Source organism: Orbicella faveolata, unplaced genomic scaffold (genome assembly GCF_042242905.1).
Source record: "Orbicella faveolata isolate gen_17 unplaced genomic scaffold, um_ofav_v1 contig_35, whole genome shotgun sequence".
NCBI lineage: Eukaryota > Metazoa > Cnidaria > Anthozoa > Scleractinia > Merulinidae > Orbicella > Orbicella faveolata.
Genome location: NW_028301564.1, coordinates 425,096 through 449,136, shown reverse-complemented (window position 1 = coordinate 449,136; position 24,041 = coordinate 425,096). Strand labels below are relative to the sequence as shown.

The window sequence follows — 24,041 nt, the reverse complement described above, 5'->3', positions numbered from 1 at the left end:
TTGTATTCTGTTTTCCTTGTTCTTGTTGTGGTGGTGATGGTCGTGCATGTGGTTGTAGCTGTGGTCGTAAAACTGCAGTTTCTTTCGTTACCGCTTCTTCGAACGACGAAGTTTTGCTAAGATACACACTGCAGCCTGACAATGAACGAGAGATCAACAATGTCGGACGGATGACCACAAAATAACAAAGAGGTTTTCTTGGCACGCAACGTTTTCCTTTGTTTTTCCCCTGTTGAAACTTGATTTGTTCAATAAATATGGCGATAATTTACCATAAGTAATTATCCACGAAACGCAAGCCCAGTTTTCACTTCCCGGGAATTTTATATATTTTGTTATTATTCGGAAAATTATTTTTAACTGAGTAGAAGCTGCATAATGCCGCTTTCATTTTCCACTATACGTTATCTGGAGCTCCTACCCCTGTCTGGTCACCCCTTAGCACCTCCACTCGTTATAAATCGTAATGTGACCACGTTGTACCATTAATCAGATCAATAAAGTCGTCCACAAGGCAGTTTTCCACATGATTCTATACATGAGACTCCACTCGGGCGCGGCAAGCAGACACCAACCAGAGCCTTTTTTTTTTCTTCTTTAATGCCCACGCAAAATCACCTAATAGTCATTGTCTGGCGTGTCTCGCTTGGTCCTTTTGACTGTGTAGTATTTTTAGAAGAATATTTTCTGTTGGTGCTTTTCTGACCATTAAAGTGCTAATAGATTTTGCTGCTTTATCAGTGGTGAGAGTAAAAAATGCTTTCGTTGTTGTAATTCGATAAATAATTGATCATGTTCCACCGATAAGAAAAACTTAATAAAATTCCCATAAATAACAAAATCCTTGTATGATTAAAGAAAAATCTGTTTTATGACAGATAAAAGATTGAAATTAAGATTTACATTTAGCACTTTCTTGTTCATGACCAGCGCAAAGTGATCTGAGGAAAAAAACTTGTTTTGAAACCTATTAATTAATAGGCAGGAGCCGTTAAATGCGTGATAATTTGGTTATTGTTTGCAATTAATTGTTTTTGGTTAATCTATGCAATTAAGAAGGCAGGTTGAGCACGTTGTCAAAACCCAGTAACACGTCAATGGTAATAAACGCCAATAAGAATAGCTGGTTAATAATTTGTGAGGATTTGAACAGCAATGTGCTAGTACACCCAACACGTGCTAAGCCTATAATATCTCAGGTTATGAAACGCTGTTTTGGATTCAACCCTACACCACAATCTCAGTACTTGAATGGTGCACGGCAATCATATTCTGAAAGTAAGTTGGAAAAAGTCTGTCTCTCATTACTTAATGTTATAACGGAAAATATGAAGGTCGTTATTCTCGGTTAATTTGGTTTTATTTTAAACAAACAAAATCAGATTCTACCACTGTTTACACTGGTCATGGCAAATTAAGTGCGTCAGCAGTTTTTCCTCAGTATTTTTTTCCCATATTTTAGAACGTTCGGGAACTGTAACGCTAAAAAACTGTTCCCCTGTCGCAGCCAAATTCTATGTTGTCTCGCACATACTACATGTTCATTTTACAAGACAAACGTTTCCTTTGTTTAAGTTCTTGAACAAGTCGGTGCTGCTTCCTATTTAATGCATTGAATAGCATTTAAGTTAGTATTACAATAAGAAATGTTTTAGTCAACTCAGTATGTTATAATGTTGTTGCGCGTCAAATCTTGTGACAGGTATAAACATGTCTTGTAGTGTTTTCGTTGCTACAAGCTGTGGGCGATCTGTGGGATCGACACCGCTACGGTAAATTTTCTTTATGCATTGCGCAGGTAAAGCGACGTTTCGTGCAAGACAAGTTGTATAGCATTTTACAAACGTTATTTGTGCTATTTTCCTCCCATCACATTGACTTCCTCTTCTAACCATCCTCGTGCATAACAAGAACGACTCGCAAATGACCTTGTTATTGTCAAACCCTAAAAACGACCCTGAATTAGACGAGGACGCAACAAGCATTCATTCATATGTTATCAATTATTATTGAATATTATTACTTCATTATGTCAACACTTTTGAACGGAGGCTGTAGTTGCCTTAGTAATATTTTTTCATGCCTTTTTCTGGCAGCCATTTTTTTTTATTAGGGCTACCATAATGCAAAGCTGTGTTTCTGTGGGAATCACACATGTTACGGCCTACTCAGACAAGAGAAGTAGAGAAATGTTCTAGATACTATGTGAATAAGGCTAAGGGTAAACATAAAATGGCTTCCGGCCGACATGAGCACATTTCCAAGACTAAAACAAAGTTCACGGAAATGGAATTTCTCACATGGGCCATCTGTGAATGCATGAAAGAGCAATTAATTATCTATAAGAGGGCGTCTTCTTTCTAAAAGCACTATTTTCAGGGTCATGGCGCGACAGAGAGACGATAGAGTAACCGTGATGAACAAACAAAACTCATATCCGAGACAATGATTCTAATTTGATCACTTGGAAAATTTGCTATTTCAAAAGTATTGCTAGTTATTGCCTTCGTTAACACTTTATAGCGATCGAAAGCAGCCGTTTTGCATTCAGAAATGACCAAAACACCAAAATAGCTTAAAGAGGATACTAGGACCATGGACTAAATGAGTCGCGCAATTAAGTTAATTCTTGTAGCCAGTATTGTTACCTTTAATTTAATGTAGATTTAGAGGTACTTTTATAATGAAAAAGCTTTCGTTTAAATTTTTCTTCAGCTTATGAGCCAACAAAAAGGCCACCCAAGGGTGCGGAATACAACAAGAACATTCAAAATAATTGACTGGCGCACTATGAAACTAGGACATCATATTCTAATCAATATTCTATTAACCTTATTCAAAAGATTTTACCACTTTCACATTTCCTTTTATTTATTGATTTATTTTTTGCTTCATAATTACTCTACGTTCTAACTCATGTTTGTTCGCGAAAAAGCTCAAAATCGTACAGGTGATATCAACACGTTCGGCTCAGCAGTTCAACTGGGCATGAATTGCCTTATATTATTAAATTCGTTTTTTAACCACCGCTGTTTTGGTTTTGCGTTTTCATAACTTTCTTTTCTTTAAATCTTGATAAGTAGTAGACTGTTTGTGCATTCTTATCCTTACCTTAGATTTCCTGTAACAGAAAATCTTCACTTTATTATATTCGGCTTTTAGAAGATACCTGATTGCTTAATTTTCGTGCATTTATTCCATTAGCTTACGTTTTGGTGGGCTCTACATAAATAGTGCGGCCAATATACTAATAACGAGAGATTAATTTCGTAAGCCCCAAAAGTGATTGCGTTATTCTTCTCTTTCAATCAATTTATCCTTCTGAAAATCCTTGACCTTTTATCATTCCTTCCGCGCGGCTTAACATTCATTATTGACTCTTTCCATTACCTCTACTCACAAATTATGCGGACACCATTAGGTTTGCATTAAAGTTTAAAAGGATTTGTGTTAAAACTTTTTCCTTCTGTTCTACTTTTCCTGTGTTTGTAATCGTGTTTCCTCAACCACAAAACAGATTTGTTGAATACTCTACAAAATGAAGTCGCGGTTGAAAACAAGCGTTGCTTTCGACAAATCATTGTTATAAAGGTTGTCTTCTACAGCAAGCTCTTTTTTCCTATTCTATTTTAATTGCAAGGAATTTAATAGTTTTCAACCCAGCTATACATTCGGTAGCTTGAACGTAATTCAATGGCTTTATAAAAACGCTATGAATTAAAAGTATTTTTTCCTTTCATCCCACAGTGCGTAATTTAAACTTGTCTCTCCAGGAGTGAAAGCAAAGCCAGTCAACATAATGGATGTCAGCACGACTCCAAACCACGGTTCAAAAAATTAATTTCTATACTGCTGATATTTTACTCTGAGAACATTGTCGTTTGTCGCACGTTGCCACAATTTCTAATTGTTTATTTCTTGTTTTGATAACACGAGCCAAAATACCAAGATATCAGTTTTCCTGGCGATCTCCAGTTACGACGGTCGTGTTTTGTTTCGCAGCTTTGTAAATGATGCGAGGCGAAGAAAGTTGATAACTGGGTGTTACAGTTTTACTGGTCTAAAATTGACAGGGAAACCTATTGCATGACAACACGTCGTATAACACAACACAAACTGTCGGAAGGAGGTATGAAATGCAGGTGCGACGCCATAAAATAAAAAGAGATATATTCAGTTTTATAGCGTATAAATGTCACACGATTTCTGCGCAAACTCGTATTGATCTGAAATTTCAAGATGTATTTGTACATTGGTGTCACAAAATTGAGGTTTTATTCCAAAAAGTTGTCGATAGAACACAAAAGTTTAATGGTCAATGTCTTAATTTCAATTCTCCAGCCGTCGACTACCAAGGTAACGCATTGTATTTACTTTGTTTCATGTAATGACGGCATTATTCATCAACCTAGAATTAGATAAGGCGCAATACAAATGTTGAGTGTTTTGAGTGTGTGCGAATGATACAGAGTGAAACTTCGTTCGTTGGCAGATTTTAACTGCATTAAACGGGTCAATTCAAAGATGGACAGCAAGATTAAAAGCAAACTTTTGACGGAAATTCGCGTTTTTTTAGACGCTTTTTTCTCCTACCGGTATAATATTGAGAGCGCCGGGAAAAAATATGTGTGTACGTCATATGACAAAATTTGCACCTCAAATTCATGTTTTTCATTATTTAATTTTTTCATTGACAAAATAACTATACTTGAACTAACAATTGTAATCACAAAACAAAAAATTCGCATTCGGGAGGATTTTTAGATAAGTTGCACATTGTGTTATTTACATGAATATCGATCACATTTGTAGTCCACAAACATTTAGCTACTGGGTGAATTACCAGAGTACATTTAATTTAACTAGGGCTAGTTTGAAAGGAAATATTTCTAGGTTATTTTAGTCATTTATCCACGCCAAGGCCGGATGATGTAACTTTTTCTAGTCTTCCTCTCGATGTAAGTTTACCCAAAGTTTTCAATTATATTCCGGGCAGACTGATTGCTATATATACGTAAATTTCAACTTCAAGGACGCAAAAAGTGAGTTACAAAGCGGTGAACAAGGAAATGACGAAAACGTAAGTGTAAAGAACAACACGAGCAGCCGGCCGGCAAGTGTTTTTTCCAGTTTGCTTTAGTGCTGTCAGGTCATCGTTTTAAATGTGCGTAATAACAGAACAAAGTATGAGTGTGGCTTCATAATGTAGGAAACTTCATTTTCTGGGAAAATTCGCTTTGTTCAGCGACGAAATGAACTATTTTGCCTGGTCGTTTTATGTTTCTTCACCTCTGCTCGCGGGTGTAGAATATCGCCTGTTATTTCCATACTTTATCGGCACGTTCAAATACATTATGTCACTGTTGTTGTTTTTTTTATAATTAGCTTCGAGGAATGGAAAGATCTTTTGGAACTTCCATCACACTCAAAATCTCGAGGCACCGAGAGATTTTTTTTTTTCAAATCAACCATTTCTGCAAACTTAATCTCGATAACACCGACTATACGCAGAAAATTAGGGCAGGGATCGAACTCGACCGGAAATATCATTTTTTTTATTTTATTGATTTTTTTTTTTTTTTTTTTTTTTTTTTTTTGGTGCCACTAATAAATATTATTAATTCGGCTACTGTGTAGCGGATATTCCCGATGAGAAATGAAATAATAAAGCTGATTAGATGATGCTTTCAGTCGACTCTTTCAAAAGGAACCAACACAGGTTATACTTGATCAATTCAGTTTTAATTACTGTAATAAAACTGTTGGGTATATTAGTGAGCCATTGCTTTATCCTCTGCCGGTGACAAAATTGATCAATTCTTAATAATTTGGTCGTAAAACGTTACGAGCCTCGGAAATAACACTAAATAAACCTTTATGATTATGATCTGATTATGATTGATCAGGATCGCAATTGTCATCAGCATTATCATTGTCATCTTCGTCTTAATTCTCTTGTTGCTGTAGAACATGGCTTCAAATATACTGATCAGCAGCTTATTTCTCCTGATAATGTCAGTTCATGTCGAAGCACGTAGGTAATGAGAATAGATAGTTATATCGACTAGCTAAGGAAATCTTCTTTATATTCCACTAAGTTCTCAGGACATTTGTTATTAACTATATGTGAAACTCAGTTAGAAAATGTCACATTATGAATTGAAAATGAAGGATAGGCTTGGTGATTAAAAATATAGCATTTAAATTTAGTGTATATTTTGATGGTTCATTCGTCTTGTTTTCTGTTTGTTTGAATGTTGTTTGTTACTTTATTGATTGACTGGTTGGTTGGTTGGTTGTCGTTTTTTTATTATTATTATTATTTTTATTTCTGGGAGCCATTTCTGATTTCAGAAACCAAACCTTGCATGCAACAATATAGAGTGACAAGATCATGGTTAAATTTTTATCAATTGTATCCTTGACGCTTGTTTAGCCAAATGAGATCTTCCTATAACTGGTGATGGCAAACTATTCCGCGTTTATCACTGCATGGTTACAATATGCGACATTTGTTGCCTGACGCGTGCAGCTCTGAACCAATGTCAAGTTGTTATATGAAGTCATCAAGGCGACATAATTTAATTTCGGGATTTCTTAGAATAAAAAATGAGTACCAGAGTACATAGCTATGATATTATGATACTCAACCAATCACTGTTCACATTTTCAAGATTTCGTCTTTTGTGCGAGTCCAATCTATCAAAATATTTCTATAAAAGCATTTCATAAAAATTGATGCCTTAATTCTTTTCGTAACATTTTAAACCATTCATTGACTCTAAATGTGCTTATCGGTACAAGTTGAGTTTAGAACAATAGTATTATTGTTGTTTAATTTACTTGAATATTAATTTTTTAGCACTTTTTATCTGAATATGAATACAAATTGACTTTTACAAAGCGTAATCTGCCAATCACACGGCTCAACTAATAATGTCAATTTAGCACACCGAAAAAAAAAGTCTGTTGTCTAATTTACTAAACATTACTCCACTCGCTAATAATTTGGTTTCCCGCATGTTTTCATTCGCGAGAAGGAAATTTCCACTTAAAAGCAAGCTTCTCATCTTCAATTTCACCAGTGGTATCATTCATCCGTAATTTAAGACATTAAATTAATGGTATTTCAATCTGGATATATAAATTGAGCTTCGACCCCTTACAACACTGTTTACGTCATGGAACGTGTTATCAACGTGACATTTAATTGAAAAAGCTCTGTTTGAGCTTTTACTGATATTGCTCTTAATAAATTGCTTTTAAAAACTTGAATATTCTGAAGAGAGAGAAAGACAAAGCCATACATTATCAATCTATCACTGAGCGAATGCTAAAACTGGTCACAAGAAGTTTGCTTTGTCAATGGGATTGTCTTAGTAAGTGTGTCGTAAATTTTTCGTTTTATTCAAATATTTTTCCGGCGATATTGGTTAACTTGTGAATCTTTTAAATGTTTATCAGGAACTAAACCGTCGATACTTGGTAGCGAGAAGCAAGAAATAACAAGGGTTATCAAATTAATAAAGGGAGAAATCTAACGTTGATATTTCGTTTTCTTTTGCAGTTAGTTAGATGAGCACTATGTGTGTGTGGATTGTGGCACTTTTCGGGGTTGCGCACGCTATGAATATCTCCCAAACAACAAGGGTAATCCCCACAGCGTCAGGGAATACTACAACATCTTGGTAAGTATGTATGTAAAACCAAACGTTAAACCGCAATCCAAATGTTCAATTTTGCAAAATACATCTCTATGTTTAGAGATGGTCAAACCGAATTTCTCGGCTGCTACATACGAGGTGTCAATTATTCCTCGCCTAATCTTTTTTTATGTTTAATACTTATGAAATAAAACCAACTTAAACACGAACTATTTTAAAGCTTGGAATTTAGATTCGGGTTGCGTTTTAGACTTTCCCGGCTTTTGTTTGTTTTTGTCTCGACACTTGATCACATAACTATTAGACATTGATTTATGTGCAAAATCTTGGCAAGTTTATGACTTTTCACATGTTACACTGGCTTTCAGTAACGGCTTTTTGTCAGTTTGCTACATAGAAAAGTCGAGACGAGAAAACGAACGGTATTATTGAAATTTGGGATACAAAATCGCCTTAAAGATAACAAACAAACAGTCTAAAGAGAGATTTTTTTCGGGTTGTGGAAAACAATTCAAATATTCATAATGTTTTCGTAGAGAAAAGGAAATTAAATAATAATTAGCATATTTTTCTCTTCAATTTTAATGACGGTACACTGTAAGCTCACTAAGAATTTCAGAAGTACATTTACTATATCTTTGATCATAAAGTTTACAAGGAAATGAACTCTACGTAACTGAAATCTACAGGGAATCGAAACGTGGTCAGATTGATTTCAAAAGTGAGAAACGCGACTTCATTTTTTCTCGTATTTCAGTTTTCTACTGCTATCAGCATGAGACATCCTTAGATGTTCCTATCCTGTCAAGGCAATTAGATAAATGAGGAGTATTTCAGTTAATGAATATTGCTTTAGCGGAAGACTTCACCAAGGGGCTATACAAATCGCTCTCTACGTACCACGACTAAAATGCGTATGTTTCCGTTCGAAACAACAGGTTCTTATTTTGGGATAATACCTGGCGCGGCGTGTCGGCCAGGAAATAGAGGGCATCGATGTTTCTGAATTTAAAATCTGACGGTTAGTCGAAATAAATTACTAATTTAATAACCCTGACGTAAACAATAATTCTCTACAAGACGTCGCAAATATTTCATGCACTGCATCGCTAATCACTGTTCTGTCACTGAGAGCACTTTGAAAGTTTCTTGTTAAGGCTCGAGGCAGTAGCGTGTTTGCCGAACTATCACAAAGCCATTTTTAATAATCGATGTTTTCGTGTCTTTATTCTGTTATTACCTCACTCAGACCAGCGAATTTTATCAGGTCTGATATCGCCACGAACTCGATAAAAGGAAGTCCATAACTGCTTTATCTTGTTATAGATCTCTAGTTGAATCTGCCTGTTGCATGGGACACTACAAGCTTCTTCGTTGTTAGCGCGATTGGTCAGGTGACACCACTAAACTTGGAATATCTGGTCACATTCCCAAGTGATATTCCTCACTTTTCGTAATTTTAATTTTCTTACTTTTTTTTTTTTTACGTTCACAACTGTAAAGTTGAATGCCACAAAATATTTTGAAGAGAAAAATAGAATTATGCCTTCAGAATTTGTTGATGTTTGGCAGCCTGGAAAAAAGGTCTGCGGCGAATAGAGAGACCTTATTGAAAAACATTTGAAGGATATTGACCTCTATTTCGCGCTTAAAAAAATTACTGATATTTTATCCCTGGACAATATCTGTTCCTCAAAGCTCACAGTTTCCCAAGACCCTCTCTCCTCAAAATATTCCAGAAAAGTTTTTCGCGCATATTCTTGCGTTAGCTGAGAGCAATTGTTCATTATTATCCAAAAGGTGTCTTTTGAAAAGTGACTGAGATGATAAGGGTATCTTTTTCGCGACACTGTCGAATATTATGATCGCAGTCACGTGTGTGTACCTGAAGAGGTACGCCAATATAACTTATTTCTATTTTTCTTTCAGGAAAGACAAACCCTCCTGGAAAGAAATTGCAAGAAACAAATCTAGACTAGTTACACAACTACTAAAAGGCTATGACAAGAGGATAAGGCCTTATACCGGAGGTAGGAAGGAAAATCTTTGTAACAAGTTTCACTGCACTTTCGACGGTAAGTGGTTAATGATTAGTTAAAGTGCTGCAGTCACGTGAGTTTATGAGAAGTTTTAGGGAGACTCTTCTCTTTTAAAGTGCCTATGAAGTAAAAAATAATTGCTCCTTATTTGAAAGGCTTTTCAAAGTAAAGAAGAATGGCGTTTTACTTTTTGGAATATCTTTTTTCGTTTTTGAGATATTCACGTTTTTGTATTATAAGTGATGACGTCATAGGTGGTTCTACTAAAACAGTTCAACACTCAATCAAGAATATCTCTAGAAATATTAAAGCAGTGTTCTTGAAACTTCGCACCAGAAATGTACATCACAAAAGAAACAAAATGACACCCGTCACGCTGTCGCCATGACAACAGTTATGCCACTGGTCCTGTTTTAATTAAAAGTAACATTACCAGATTTTATCTTAAACAAGGATCATCCACTCCCAACAATCTAATGTGGAGAGTTTAGGAAATATGGGAATCATGTGTGTTCCGAGCAAGTGCCTCTGTCCCTTTTCGAAGGGTTGTAAATTGGCATATTTGGTTTTTCACAGAAAGAGACTGGAGCCAAAAGTGTTGCCATGGCAACAACACAGAAGGTGTCATTCTGTTTCTTTCGTAATGCACATTTGTGGTGTAAAGTTTGAAGAACACTGCTCCAATATCTCTAGAGATATTCTTGATTCAGTGTTTTGCTGTTCAAGTGGAACCACCTATGACGTTCGCAGGCGGGTGCTTGAACTCCTGCTAACATGTTATACTTCATCGCTATAAACTGCAGCTATGATGAAACCTTTTTTTGTCAAAGCTTACTGAAATGACGAGCAATATGAAATAAAACAATTAGAGATCAGATTTTTTCGAAAATAAACTGAGCTTGCACGCGAGATTTGGTGTTATGGTAAAAGCGCATACTTCTATTGGTTCTGGTATGGTGATGGCTGTTGTTATTGTTGCTGATACTGTTGGTGCTGCTGCTCCGTTTCGTAACAAATGAAAATCAATAAAACTAAATAAGAACAAATAACTTGAACGTTTTATTTGTTTTTTTTTGTTTTGTTTTGTTTTGTTTTTTTTTCGCAAGAACAGATGCAATACTAACTTTTTTTTTTAAACGAAGCACTCAGCCAACATATGAACTTATCCTTTGGAATAAGTGTTTGATGTACACATGCCAGCGACAATGAAGCTCTAAAGAGGGCGCAATTGTGAAACCATCGCACAGATGGTGCCGACCTGCTATGCTTACGAAACTGACCAATCCGAGACTGAACGGTCTGTTTGAATGGCACATGAGACTTAATAGACTGATTACTTTTGTTCATATTGTCAACACTCACTGATCCCTTGGAGGACTCTCTTCACAGGCACTGGCATAACATTAATCAAACTACTGATTCACCTGGGTTCAAATTATCGAGAATGCAATTTCGATTTGCTTTCAACTAATAAAGTCTTTCTACTTAGATACTATTTGATCAAATAGGAAAAAAAAAACAGTAGATTCAATGAGTCATTCGCATTGCACAGCTTAAATCCAATGTCGACTGTGATTCAAAGTAAAATCTCCCGCTCAGCCGGATTGTTTTGTAATCTCTTTTATCTATACAAAGAGAGTTTTCTTATCAAAATGAGGACGCTAGCCTTGAGCTGTTTGTGTACAAAGAATATCTTTTAAGGTCTTATAAACTGCTGTTCTAAGCTCTCGAAGACGCCAGCAATACAAAATTGGGTTGATAGAAGAGTTCAGAAACGCCACAGTGTCGGCCAGATGCCAAACTTTCGACCAGTTTTCGTAGGAAATGCTAGAGAGACTTAAAGAAATGATTATCGGAAAATAGCACAGGATCATAGCCACATAAAATGTAAATGTGTTCACAGCGCTTCTTTTCATCCGCACAGCCCCCATGTTAAAGTTATTTCCAGCACAAGTTGAATTTTGCTGTGCAGCCTGCTGTTGAGTTTGAATCTGAGCTTGATGTCGCCGAACAACAATGTAAATTTTGATGTAGGAGAACGTTGAAATGAAAAAACCAAGGCAAATACCAACAGCCATTACACTAAAATACGTGGTCCACTGCCAAAAGTAGAAAACAGCAAATAGGATGTTGCATACCCATATGATAATTATCGAGACGTATATTACTCGCCATTTCGTTGTACCAGCAGCTTGGTATTTCATAGGATAACGAAGCGCTATGAATCTTTCCACACTTATTGCCGTCATTGTACAAAGCGAAACTCCACACAGAACAAATGCCATTATTTCAGATATGCTTTCTATGTAACGAGAAGCTGTTAGCTCGCTGGCAATGAAGAATGGCTGCGCAATGAAGCCAACCAGAAGATCTGACACAGCGAGATTACAGAGCATTATCACTGAAGTTGAACGAATTGAAGGAGTTCTAATGATGGCGGCCAACACCAAAGCGTTGCCAGTGATGGATATGAGTATCAGGGGAGCGTTAAAAACACAGTTTGCGACAACCAACGTTTCCAGAGAATCGTGATTTTCCATGTTTTTCCGCTGATCTGCTGGGCTTAACTTGTCTTCATCAACAGTGGTTGATCATGACATCATTGAAACCCAAGTAGCGTAATTGTCATCAGCCAAACCTTTATTTTAAGAGGTGCGATGAATAGTAAAGAGGCATCGTAAATTAATTGAATTCATTTTCTATCTTCCATCTTCCTCGAGATAATACAATGTGCATTTGTGTATATTATGGCACAGCATTTGAGTTTTCCGATGCATATGCAAAATAGCTTTTATCGAGTTTATTTTTTACCTGTAGGTCAAGTCTATATATTTGAAGTATTTGATTAAATTGCTTGTTAGATATTTACATTTTCCCCGATGGTGACAGTTGGCGTAACTAAGTAATGGTAACTAAGTGACAAGGGAGTTTAAAAAAAAACCCGCAATATTTTCCATGTGTCTTACAATTGACGGTTTCTTAGAAACAGAAAGCCAAATATGAACATGACGTTTATAGTTACCCGAGTTGCATATAAATTCAAACTTTAGACTTATCTTTGCTGTCATTACGAATACAGGTGTTGCTTTTGATAAATTTCCAAACCACAGAATTACCATAACACTTAACGACAAGAAAATGAAAGGATGAAAGTCCGCCATAAATTCGGGCTAGTTAATTTTAATTCTCAATTTTTTTTTCCTAATTAATAACATTTGCGTCGTTCTTTCGTCACAAATATTTGGCTTTCAGCAATTGCTTCGGTGTGTTGGGATCCGCGACATTTAAAGACAGCTTACAAATGGGCTGAAATGTAAATTGATAGTTGAGTAATTGTCGAAAATTTATCCGATGACTGAGAACCTTTTAACGGCTCTCAAGTTATTTTACGAAACAAACTGCTTCACGTTTGTCATTTCACCTGATCTAGAATAACAATTGTAAATGTTATTCTCAAACCACGAATTAAAATTAGAGAAATACCAGCCGGTAGGTCTACAATACAAAGCCTGCAAAATCACATGTTTGCGCCACATTAGCTGAGTTCACTAAGAATCACATGATAACTTTTGATGTAAAATGAAGAATATTTAACGTAATAGCCTTAGACAGCCGGATCACTAAAGTTATCAAAAATACGAGTAGTGCAATAGAATATTGGACATACAGCTCAAAGTTAGTGGATTTTTCTGGCATAATAATGGCCAACCAATACCTTTAAATGTCAACTGTTAATGGCTTTTACGAGTTTAAGTTAAGCACTGCACTAACAAAATTAACACCACGAATACAGACTCCACTGATATCATTCTGCGTGAGCTGAACAGAATTTGTGTCTTGCAGCGAAAACTCCTTTGAATATTACGTTAATGAGGAAAGAGGCACATCTAAGTTTATCTCCCGTTTTTCTCATCTCGGCAACGGCAACGTCGCGAAACAAAAGGTTTAATGAGCAGAACAATGGCTGTGCACGTGCGTTATAATCCTTGATATATTTCTTTGCCCATCCTCTGCAAAAAAACAACGTGAAATGACCAAATTCTGCGTTGTCTGGAGAACGTGAGCCCCGACGGCTAATTTTCTTAATGTTTATTTCGAATTTATCGATGTGTCCCAGATTCAGTTTCGTGATAGCTTTAACAGTGATAAACAAAGTAAATGACTTTAGGGTACCGCGAGATTCGTAGGTAAAATATAGAATAATTTTTTCATCCACGTTGTCCTCGGCGTCGCCGTCGTGGTTTCTTAAGCTCCCTAATCGTATCTCTAAGACGTCATTGATAAGCCAGCAAACAACGCAATCCTCGTTATATATAAAATGATTTTTCCTTTTTATTATCTAAAGTTTTTCTAAATCGTTTCTTTAACAAATTAATCAAAGTAAAAGTCACTTTTTATTAGTAGGGTGACAGATTGAAAGCATAAGCTAATTACAGCATTGCGTATCAAACTGTTTTTCGCCATGACAGGTATTTTTATCAATTCTTGAGGGGTTAACTTTGAGATGCCTTATGGCACCTCTCGGATGTTTATGGGATAATCAGTTTGTGATAAATTACTTGCGTCAAAGATAATTTAAAAGGAATCCACCACAACTGAGTTCGAGTAACAAGCGGACATAAAACTTTGTTATCGAGGTTATTTACGTTGTATTGGAACCTTCTGTGCGACTGTTTAAAATATCTTCTTAAAGAAATGATTTCTAACAAAACTAAATGTCGAAAACAAAGTTTGAAGTTCATATGAAACACTTGAAAGTACTGGTGAAATGAAACTGACGATGAAATTTTACCTGTGTTGACCATGTTGGCACATTTTTTCTGAACTTTGAAATATATTTCTCGAGTTTCCATGGAAAACTGTTTTTGGTGTTATATCAGGAAACCGTTTATATCTTTAGCTTTTAGAAAATACAAAAAAGGACTGTAGTATACTTAAAGTTATTCTGGTACAAGGTTTTGTCCAGTAAAAACTGAAATTACTCGATTTCCTATCGGATTTCGTCTTAATAGGTTAGAGAAGACCTCTTGCTAGGCATCGTTGCTTGTTAGTTGTCGCAGGTGTAGTGTGGACATACTGTTTCACAATCATGGTTCATGCTCGCAGAGTAATCAAGCACAGATCGTAGCTGTGAGCAATCCAACGGACATATCGATTCATTTGCTAAATAAGATATATTTCAATATAAATGAATATCATTCTCCACGTTGTCATTGTCCTTTTATCGCGAAGAACGCTACACTTTCCGTCTACAGGCAGGCAGGATTCAGTTGTGCGTGCAACTTTGTTTATTTTTATTTTTATTTTGAGTAAAAAACAAAACAAAACACAAAAAACTTAGTGCTGGTCTGCCTGTCGGCGTGATATTTGTCTTAATATCTTTAAAACTGCCATACGAATTTCCCTAAGACGCCAACAATATAGCGAGGGATTAACAGACGAGTTCAAAAATACCACTGTATCTGCCAAGTGCCACACTTCAGGCAAATTCTTGGACGTTATACTTGCAATGCACAAAGAGATTATTATTGGAAAATAACACAGAATCATAGCAATGTAAAATATAAATGTGTTCAAAGCACTCCTTTTCATCCGCACCATGTTGGTATTATCTCCTTCTGTACAGTTTTGCTGTGCCGCCTGTTGTTGAGCTTGAATCTGAGTTTGATGGTGACGAACGATCCGATAAATTCTAATGTAACACAACGTTGAAACTAAGATAAAAAGGCAAACACCACTAGCTATTATAATAAAGTATACAGGCCAATTCCAAACATAGAAACCTAAAAAGAGAGAGTTGCTTATCCATATGATTACGACCAGCGTATTTAGAGTGCGTGGTTTGGCTGTAATTGTTGCTTGATATCGCATTGGATATTGAAGAGCCAGAAACCGATCTATACTAATGGCAGTCATGGTGCAAAGAGAAACTCCACATAAACAAAATGCCGTTATTTTAGACACCCTTTCGATGAGAGAAGCCCTCGTAAGAAGGCTGGCTAGAAAAAACGGCTGGACGATAAACCCAACAAGAAGATCCGAGACAGCGAGACTGCAAATCATTGTTATTGAACTTGAACGAATTGAAGGAGATCTTTTTATGGCGGTCAAAACCAAGAGATTCCCAGCGATGGATATGAACATCAATGGCGCATTAAGAACACAGATAATGACGACAGCAGTTTCAATCGACTCGTGGTTGTCTTCAATCTTTGCATAACCATCTAACGATTCGTTCTTCTCCCTGTCTGTATAATTCATCCTACTGGATTCAAACGTACATGTACACCTTAACTTCGACCAGGGTTTCCTGATGTACACAATTCATTATTTTACTTCATATTGAATTTCTTTTCTGACGTATTTAATAGCTATTTATATTACAAATAACAAATGTTGCTCATAAAATATGTTAATGGCGTCGTTATCTACAAGATGTTGAAAGCACATCTTAAGAACGTCTTGTCTCATTGGTAAAATCTATACTCCAACCTGTTTATTACGCACAGAGCTTATATTGATCTACCTGAACGAGTTCAACACCATTGAAGTCGACACAAACAAATGTCTATTCAGATTGAAATAAAAATTACACCATGTGAATTGCATCTTATTTCCTTTAATGAAGTGCATCTTATTGGCCAGATTTACTTATAACTGTGGAATACCCACATAGCAAATATGGATTTACGTAAACGAGCTCACCACTAACAGCGACGAAAACAAATATTGATTCAGACTTTCAAAAAAAATTATTTGAGTTCCACACTAGTTTCCTTTCAATGAATTTCTGAATCCTTGAGAGGTCACTGCTGTGGGCCTATGTCGTACATTATAAACGCACTTTTTCGAGCATTTTAGGGAAGCAAATATTTTAATTTTAGTTATTTTGAACAAACACAAGAAAATGGAAAACACACGATTTGGCATTTTATCAAGAACCACTGTGTTTGTCTTTGAGAGTTTATGGTATGTCTCTTATAGGTTGTTGTCAGAGTTACCCTGAGCTCCTTGTAATTAACAAAACGAAAACGAAAACAAAATGAGTCTATTTATGGATCATCACCATTATCCAAAATTTTCGTAGCCCTGTTGCAGCGGGAGCAATAGATGGGTATTAAAGAGCTCAGGAACTAAAAGCATAATACACAAAAGCCTATTTTAGTGACGCGTTCTAGTGGATTTTTCAAACTGGAAATTAGTTAGAGACATACCTCTCACGTAATGTCATAATCTGCAACTTAGAAAAAGACACCATCATTCTAAGTTAGACCTCGATGATTTTTATATTCATCCGTTTTACTTTTACCCTAATACCGTCTGATTTTTGTCACAGTCTTACTGGGTCAGTTTTTGCAGGTTTTTAAGTTTCGTGACAACTGCAAACAGAAAAGAACTTTACAACGAAACGTCAAAAATTATGTGTTAATCTTGATGCAAAAGATTTCAGTTGAAGTGTTATCTAATTCAAAAGAGACGCAATCTACAGTGCTAACTGAAAGATAAATTAGAGCTTTACAGTATGTAATATAATTCATCTTCGAATGAAGCTTGTTCTGTTAGTGTCTAGTTAAATTTTCATCTGTTGTTCTTATTTTCTTCCAATAGCAAAGTCATTTTAATAGTGCTCATTTAACTTGGTCTTACAATCTGATGAAAGCCGTGCAATCCTTCTAAACAGCAAATGGATTTTCTTGTTTTCGAGATGTTTAACGCCACCTGCTGTAGGATTTCGAAACTGACTTAAAACTAACAAATTAATTCTACAATGAAAACATAAATATCGGGAAAACACTAGTTTAGGTACATGTTGCCTCTTTACTACGATATGTTAAACATGAATGTTGCAGAGCGCGAAAATTCTGCAAGAGAACTTGGAGCGTAATCCATTTTTGGAAATTGTTAGGTGAAATTTTACCTCGCGCAAATAACAGCCCTTAGTGCACTTTACACAGAAGCTAAATAAGATGGCAGGTTAAGATAAAAGCTTTTCACAGAAAATGCCCAGTTAATGCAAATTACTACAAGCAGGTATTTCCATCCTCTCATGTCCTCGCGTACCCAATGTCGTTACAGGCATGCAGACATCAAAATCATTTCTCCCTAAACATGGAATAGTCGAAGCGAATAATGAACAATTATTGGCGAAGCAAAATATCGTGATTGTCAGTGGCTAACAGATGCGGGACATTGACCAATCACAACGTTTTGCGATAACCGAGTTCAATAATTGTTTTATCATTCGATCACTAAATTTGCTTTCACATTTTAAAAATCACTCTGACAGCTCAGGGAAGAGATCTGTCATTTTTCACCCTGGTTTCAATTACCCATGAGTAGAATATTATTTTCAGGAAACCACATTTAGACAGTATTACGCATGAGGAGACCATTACTTATAGGCAGTTACTTTCAGGTTATGTGATGGGCTGTCGGCCAATGAAAGAGAAGAAAGCATGCATCGAATCATAATTACAATTGTATACAAAATGGTAGCCTCGTATATCATAAAGTAACATTTTTAGACGATATTTTCTCGAAACTGATAGATGCTATTGAATTAAACTAGTGTGAAGTCTGTATTAGGGAAAAATTTGTCAAATTACTTGTTACAATTTGTTCTCCGTTTGAACATTTCCTACAAAGTAAAGGTATTCAGTCATAATTTTAGCACTGTCTTGAGAAAAATGCAGCAAGATCACTGAAATCCTGTGCATTAAATTGTATTTTGTTATTTTCAGTTTTGCCGATGGACGTTCGAGTCGATATGCTGGTGTCGAACATCTGGGCGATAGAAGAAGCACGAATGGTAATTACATATAGCAAGAGAGGATGAGGTTAAGAGAGTTTATCTCCCATACAGGCCCCAATCTCAATGTAATCCCTCTTAAGTTATTTCTAGATATAGCACCCAGTTCTCTCAATGATAAGCTACCACGTGCCTTGTGTAGTTGGGTGTGAAGCTACTTCCGCCCTCCACGTCCTAAGATTTCTCAAACGGCCACTGATCTAAAAATAACTTGTGACAGATTGGTGGATTCATTCTCTTACTTTTCATCTTCTCTTATATAAAGTTGACTCTTCGGAGACGTTTTTGTCAGTTTTTAAAACGAAGGTAAGAGCTGTAAAAGAAAATTGCTCGATTTAACTTCCATTTCCTGCAGAGATGCAGGCATAGTAAGGAAAATTGTTTCATATTAGTACCGTGAATACCAATGTACTACTTATAACATTATGTTTTATGAAAATTTTTTACTCGACTTATTAACAAATTTTAAATACGTTTTCTGTCAGGATTTTACCATCGACATCTACCTTCGCCAATACTGGGAGGATCCCCGCCTATCCTTTCCAGAGAACGAGATACAGAAAACGTTGACATTAAATCGACAAACAATAGAAGAGATTTGGGTTCCAAGTACGTACTTTTTCAACGCTAAGAAAGCTTACTTCCATGATGTCACAACGGACAATTACTTACTCCAAATTCAACCTGACGGAAACATATTCTATAGCGTGAGGTGAGAAGCCTTTTTTGTGTCAACTGAGTGGTAACATGGTTCCAGTTATATAATAATTACAACTGGAAAAATAGCTTTTGTCCCTTCATTCCGTAACTACAGTCAAACTAAAAAGAGCATATAATTTCCTGTGAATAATTACTACGCATTTATAACTGATAGACTCGTTTCTCTCTTCACGTTAGACTAACAGTGACAATGGCCTGTAAACTCAACCTTCAGATGTTTCCACATGACGTACAAACCTGTACCGTGATGCTGGAGTCTTGTAAGTACAACCGTTTCTTTGCCTCTCGACTACCAACAATTCAAGCAGTTGCAATAAAGGGAAATCAGTAAACTTAACGTTCAGCAAATGTATTTGATAGGAATGCTTCAATCTGCAGAACGCATCTTCCACGTCTTGTTTAGAATACGTCTAAAATTACAGACCTTGCTTGGCCTAACTTGCAATTTCTCACTCTTAAACATTCTCGGGTTTGGGGAGCGGAGGGGGGGGGGGGGGAAGATATTTGTGTCGGGGGTCAGGGTAGAATCAAAGTGAGTCTACCCTAGCTGGTAGATCCGAGATTTTCGTAGACTTGAAGGAATGACTTCATTTACCTTTCCTCGCCTTCCACATTGTCGCGAGACACTATATAATAATATTTGTGTCTTTTACAGATGGTTATCAAGCCACAGATGTCTATTACAAATGGAATTCACGAAATTCCACAGGTGACGTAGTGTACATTGCAGAGGACCTGGAGATGCCTCAGTTTATGATCACCAAAGTGGAACTGGAAGAGAGGACCAATATCTACAATATCGGTTTGTCAAGGATTGTTGTGGAAAGGAGCGTAATGAATATACGACAATTGGTGAAAGAAACGTATATTTTTTTTGTCTGTTTGAAGATATTTAGAGTACGGTTGATGTTATTTTGTTTTGTTTCAGGGCCTCACTCTGCGCTAGTCGCAAAGTTCACGTTTCACCGTCGCCTTGGTTACTACATGATCCAAACATACATCCCGTCGATGTTAACGGTGACAATATCCTGGTTCTCCTTCTGGATTTCGCCAGATTCGCCACCAGCCCGCGTGGGACTGGGTATCACAACAGTGTTGACGATGATCACGATTTCAAACAGTGCGCGTGCGCCGCTTCCTAAGGTTTCCTACACCAAGGCCATTGATTGGTTCCTTCTCATGTGCTTGGTTTACGTGTTCGGTGCGCTCATGGAGTATGCAATTGTGAACTTTTACTCGTGTAAAGTTCAGTACAAGAGACAGAAAGACTCAAGAAAAGCTGAAAAAGAGGTTAGTATATAGGAGCTACCAAGACTGCAAAATCTAGGGCGATCAAAACGTTATTTCGGCTATTTAGAATATCGATACACGCCAATCAATCATAAAAATCACAAATATAAAATTGCTCACACTTAACTTATCGATTAATCGCTACTTCGCAGAAATTATTGTCACTTAAAATAGGGGGTGGCGAATGGTCCTTCCTAAACTCTGGGTCTCGCAAAATTTTAGTCGAATTTCACTGGTCTTGCAGTCTCGTTTTTTTAGCAGTTATGTGCGCCTCGCAGTCTCGACTTTTATACGAAGTTCTCTCGGAGTCTCGACTTTTTGCAAGGTTACGGATTTCGAAGTTCCGATTCGTTTGTTTGTTTTAATAAATGACGTCTTCTCGTCACTTGATACTGAATTTCAATAAAGCAACTTTCAAATTTCCGAGAAAAAGTTAATCCTAACTTCTGCCAAATTGTCTGAATTCAACAAAAAGCTACAAAACTTACCGCAACGTCATTTTGGCGCCAAAAAACAGTTATTTTGTTCCAGGATATCCTAACGTAGTGTGTTATAGTCGAATTCCCAGTTCCAGCTCGTTCGCAAAGGCTGGCTAAGAGGCTAAAAGGGGAATCAAGAAACGACACACAACCCACGATAGCTCATGATGAAACCCACGAAGTCGAAGAACTTATAAATTGTCCCCTGTGGAACTGTGTAAAGGCACAAGTATTTACGACAAAAGGCTCCTTTGTAAGACTTCTGTGCAAGCTCATTCTCGCTCATTCTTATAGCTCTCAACTAAATCTGGGACTCGAATTTTAAGAGTCTGAGCCCCTCGCGTTCGCATTCAAAACACTTTGAAGTCTCGGTCTCGCAATCTAAAAAGTCAATATGTCTCGGGCTCGTAAAGAAAAACGCTAGTCTCGCCGTCTCGCAAAGTCTCGCATTCACCCATTCACCACCCCTAAAAATTACAATTGGTATTAAAGGAGAAAATTGCTATTGTAATAGCTTGAAGCTTAAACACATGTTTTCCTGTTAGTTTTTAGAACAGGAATCTGAGAAAGAAGACAAAACCGGCTCGTATCTGAATGGCTCGCTCAAGAAAAGTGAAAGCAACGGAAGCTACAGGCTGGCTGTTGTCGTGTAAGTTTGAAGTTAGTGTATGTTCGAAGTAAATGTGTCGGACCATGCAGTTATTACAAACCTGTTTACAACGGGATTAATAGCTACTATTACATAGAAACTAGGTACAATGAATTGATACAATTGTCTTATCCATTACGTACGAAAGAACAACAGACTTCTGTAAGCCAAAAGAAAACTGCTTTTACTAACATAAGTGACATAGCGCACGCAGTGAACTGTTTTCTGTCTGGAAGCCAATTTAGATTACGTCATAGTGCCAACTACATGTCGCAGTTATGATAAAAAGTGTAAAATTAAACCCAACAGTTCTTTCAAGAAAAGGAATTTTGATTTCATGAAATTTTTATGTAACGACGTGTTATTTTTCGATAATGATGAGCATTAACATTCGTCTTTCTTTTCAGAGACAGCAAGAATCCATTTTTTCCTCGAGGGCAACTGAATAAAAAAAATCCTAAATTTAGATTTGCTCGCCGACCTCGACAAAAGGTAAGGGGCATAAGTAATGCAGGAAATGTTGTGTCGTCTTCAGTGCACTCAGAAGACATTTTCTACCAGGCTGTGCGATAATTTAAAGCAAAAATCGCTACAAAATAAACTGACAAGTGTTTAGTTGCACACAAGAGAGGTTGTACCACGTGCAGTTTTCAACAGGAAGCGAAAAACGTCTGTTTTCAAAGCGTCCTTTGCCTTGCATATTAAAAATGACTGTGGTAATTTTAAAAGTTTACAATGCTTTTTTTTATTATTATGTAATCTATCCCTTTTCCTTGAAACCCCGTTGTAAGGTTTCAAATGCCTTTCACGGCTTTGAACTCCAGCGCACGACCTCTTTTGTTCGTAGGATGTCAAGGCATATAGGATAAAACTAGACATGTTTTAACTGAAAGAAATTCACGATTCTGATGCACAGGACAGATTCGCCAACAGTTAGGTGATCCAGTGAAACAGGACATCTACTTTTCGCGTTTGTACATCTAATGTCTAAATTTTATTTTATGTTCCTTTTTTCACATTTACACAGGAAACAGATGACTTAGAAGAATGTGATTCTCAGCCTCCAAAGAAGCACCATCACTACTTCTGGGACCCTTATGAAACTGCCTTTATGACGTCAGAGCCTGCGTATACTGTGGACAAATACGCCAGGATTTACTTCCCTGTCACCTTCGCCGTGTTGAACTCTATATACTGGATTGTTTATGCGCCAGATAAAGTAATATTCTGAGCATGCGGGCGCTGAGGCGGAGGCGTTGTTTCAATCTCCCACGTCTTCACAGTGAACTCGGTCTGCATCGACCAAGAGGGATGATAGCAAGCCTAGAGACCTGGGGCATGCATGGCAAACAATACGTCACAAGGACCCCAGTCACTCGACTCTTTCATTGCCAAGCTGTTATAATTAGTTAGAGATCTCTCGATTCCGGTTTGTTGCATTCCCGCTAACCTCAAGAAATATAGTTTGAGATTTGCCTTTTGCCGAAATGCTGTGATCAAAGCTCAAATTAAACACGAAGAGAACACCGCCAACGTGACCACTGAACTAAATCACGTGACTGTCAGAGTGTTTCTTGGTTTCCAGAGTGGATCTTTATTCGTCTCACTTGCTACTTGACAATGTGTTGACAATGGCTGTGTGATAAGATGTTAACCAACTTTGGGAAATGAAAGAGAAAAAGTACTTTCACCAAATTGCCTCGATATGGCTGACCTGAATATTATTTCGTTTCTTCGGGAACTGCAGTACGGAATCACTAAAATGCATGTGAGAGACGAATAGGTATGATAAATACTGACAGAGATCCCTTTGAGAAAGCTTTTAATACAAAAAAAAATGAGAATTTATGAATAAGTTTAAAGAGAATTATTTAAAGATGAGATTATTTTATATTGATATCTAATATCCAATCAATAATAAACACAACTGTTAAGTAGCCTGCGAATATAATGCCGACGGTACTTCGTTTTCACACTACGTGAAACAAGATAAAATGAGCCCTGGTGGCTTGAGTTTCGAAGAACTGAAGTTCAATTATCAGTGAAAGAGATCTTCTATCTTTTAACACCAGATGATTATCAAATACAGAGAAATGCTGAGATTTTACGACGGTCCGTCTCTGGTTCTGACCTTGTTAGACATGAGTGGTATTTAATGGTAAATCAATTTCTTTTTTGAAATTAATTTACAATATTTGTTCAATTTTTTCTCAAAACCACTCACACAGAACCTGACTGCTATTGTACAAAAAAATTAAAGAATCTTTCAGCTATCTGTAATATGTCTGATAAATATTTGCAGGTTTAGCTAGAATTTAAAGTGACAACATTTTCTGGAAAAAAGAACAGATTTATCGTCTCATCAGTAAATAAAAACCTGTTTACAACCAA

At 36.7% G+C, this 24,041-nt stretch overlaps 2 protein-coding genes across 3 annotated transcripts; one reads left to right on the top strand and one right to left on the bottom strand.

Moving 5' to 3' along the window:
- Window positions 1-7,290: 7,290 nt before the first annotated feature.
- Window positions 7,291-24,041, top strand: LOC110056707 (glycine receptor subunit alpha-4-like). 2 transcript variants are annotated; one of them, XM_089273422.1, is made up of 11 exons: window positions 7,291-7,379; window positions 7,568-7,688; window positions 9,594-9,694; window positions 18,445-18,512; window positions 18,998-19,224; window positions 19,410-19,492; window positions 19,888-20,034; window positions 20,161-20,522; window positions 21,547-21,650; window positions 22,058-22,142; window positions 22,678-24,041. In XM_089273422.1, the coding sequence occupies exons 2-11, from the start codon at window positions 7,576-7,578 to the stop codon at window positions 22,879-22,881; spliced, it is 1,494 nt and encodes a 497-aa protein (XP_089129548.1). In that variant the 5' UTR covers window positions 7,291-7,379; window positions 7,568-7,575; the 3' UTR covers window positions 22,882-24,041. The 2 variants fall into 2 exon arrangements, with proteins under 2 accessions (XP_089129548.1, XP_089129547.1); XM_089273421.1 differs by having other exon boundaries at window positions 19,888-20,522.
- LOC110056639 (melanocyte-stimulating hormone receptor-like) lies at window positions 10,778-12,466 on the bottom strand. Its single transcript, XM_020763153.2, has one exon. It carries the CDS (start codon window positions 12,241-12,243, stop codon window positions 11,365-11,367), a length of 879 nt encoding a protein of 292 aa, XP_020618812.2. The 5' UTR covers window positions 12,244-12,466; the 3' UTR covers window positions 10,778-11,364.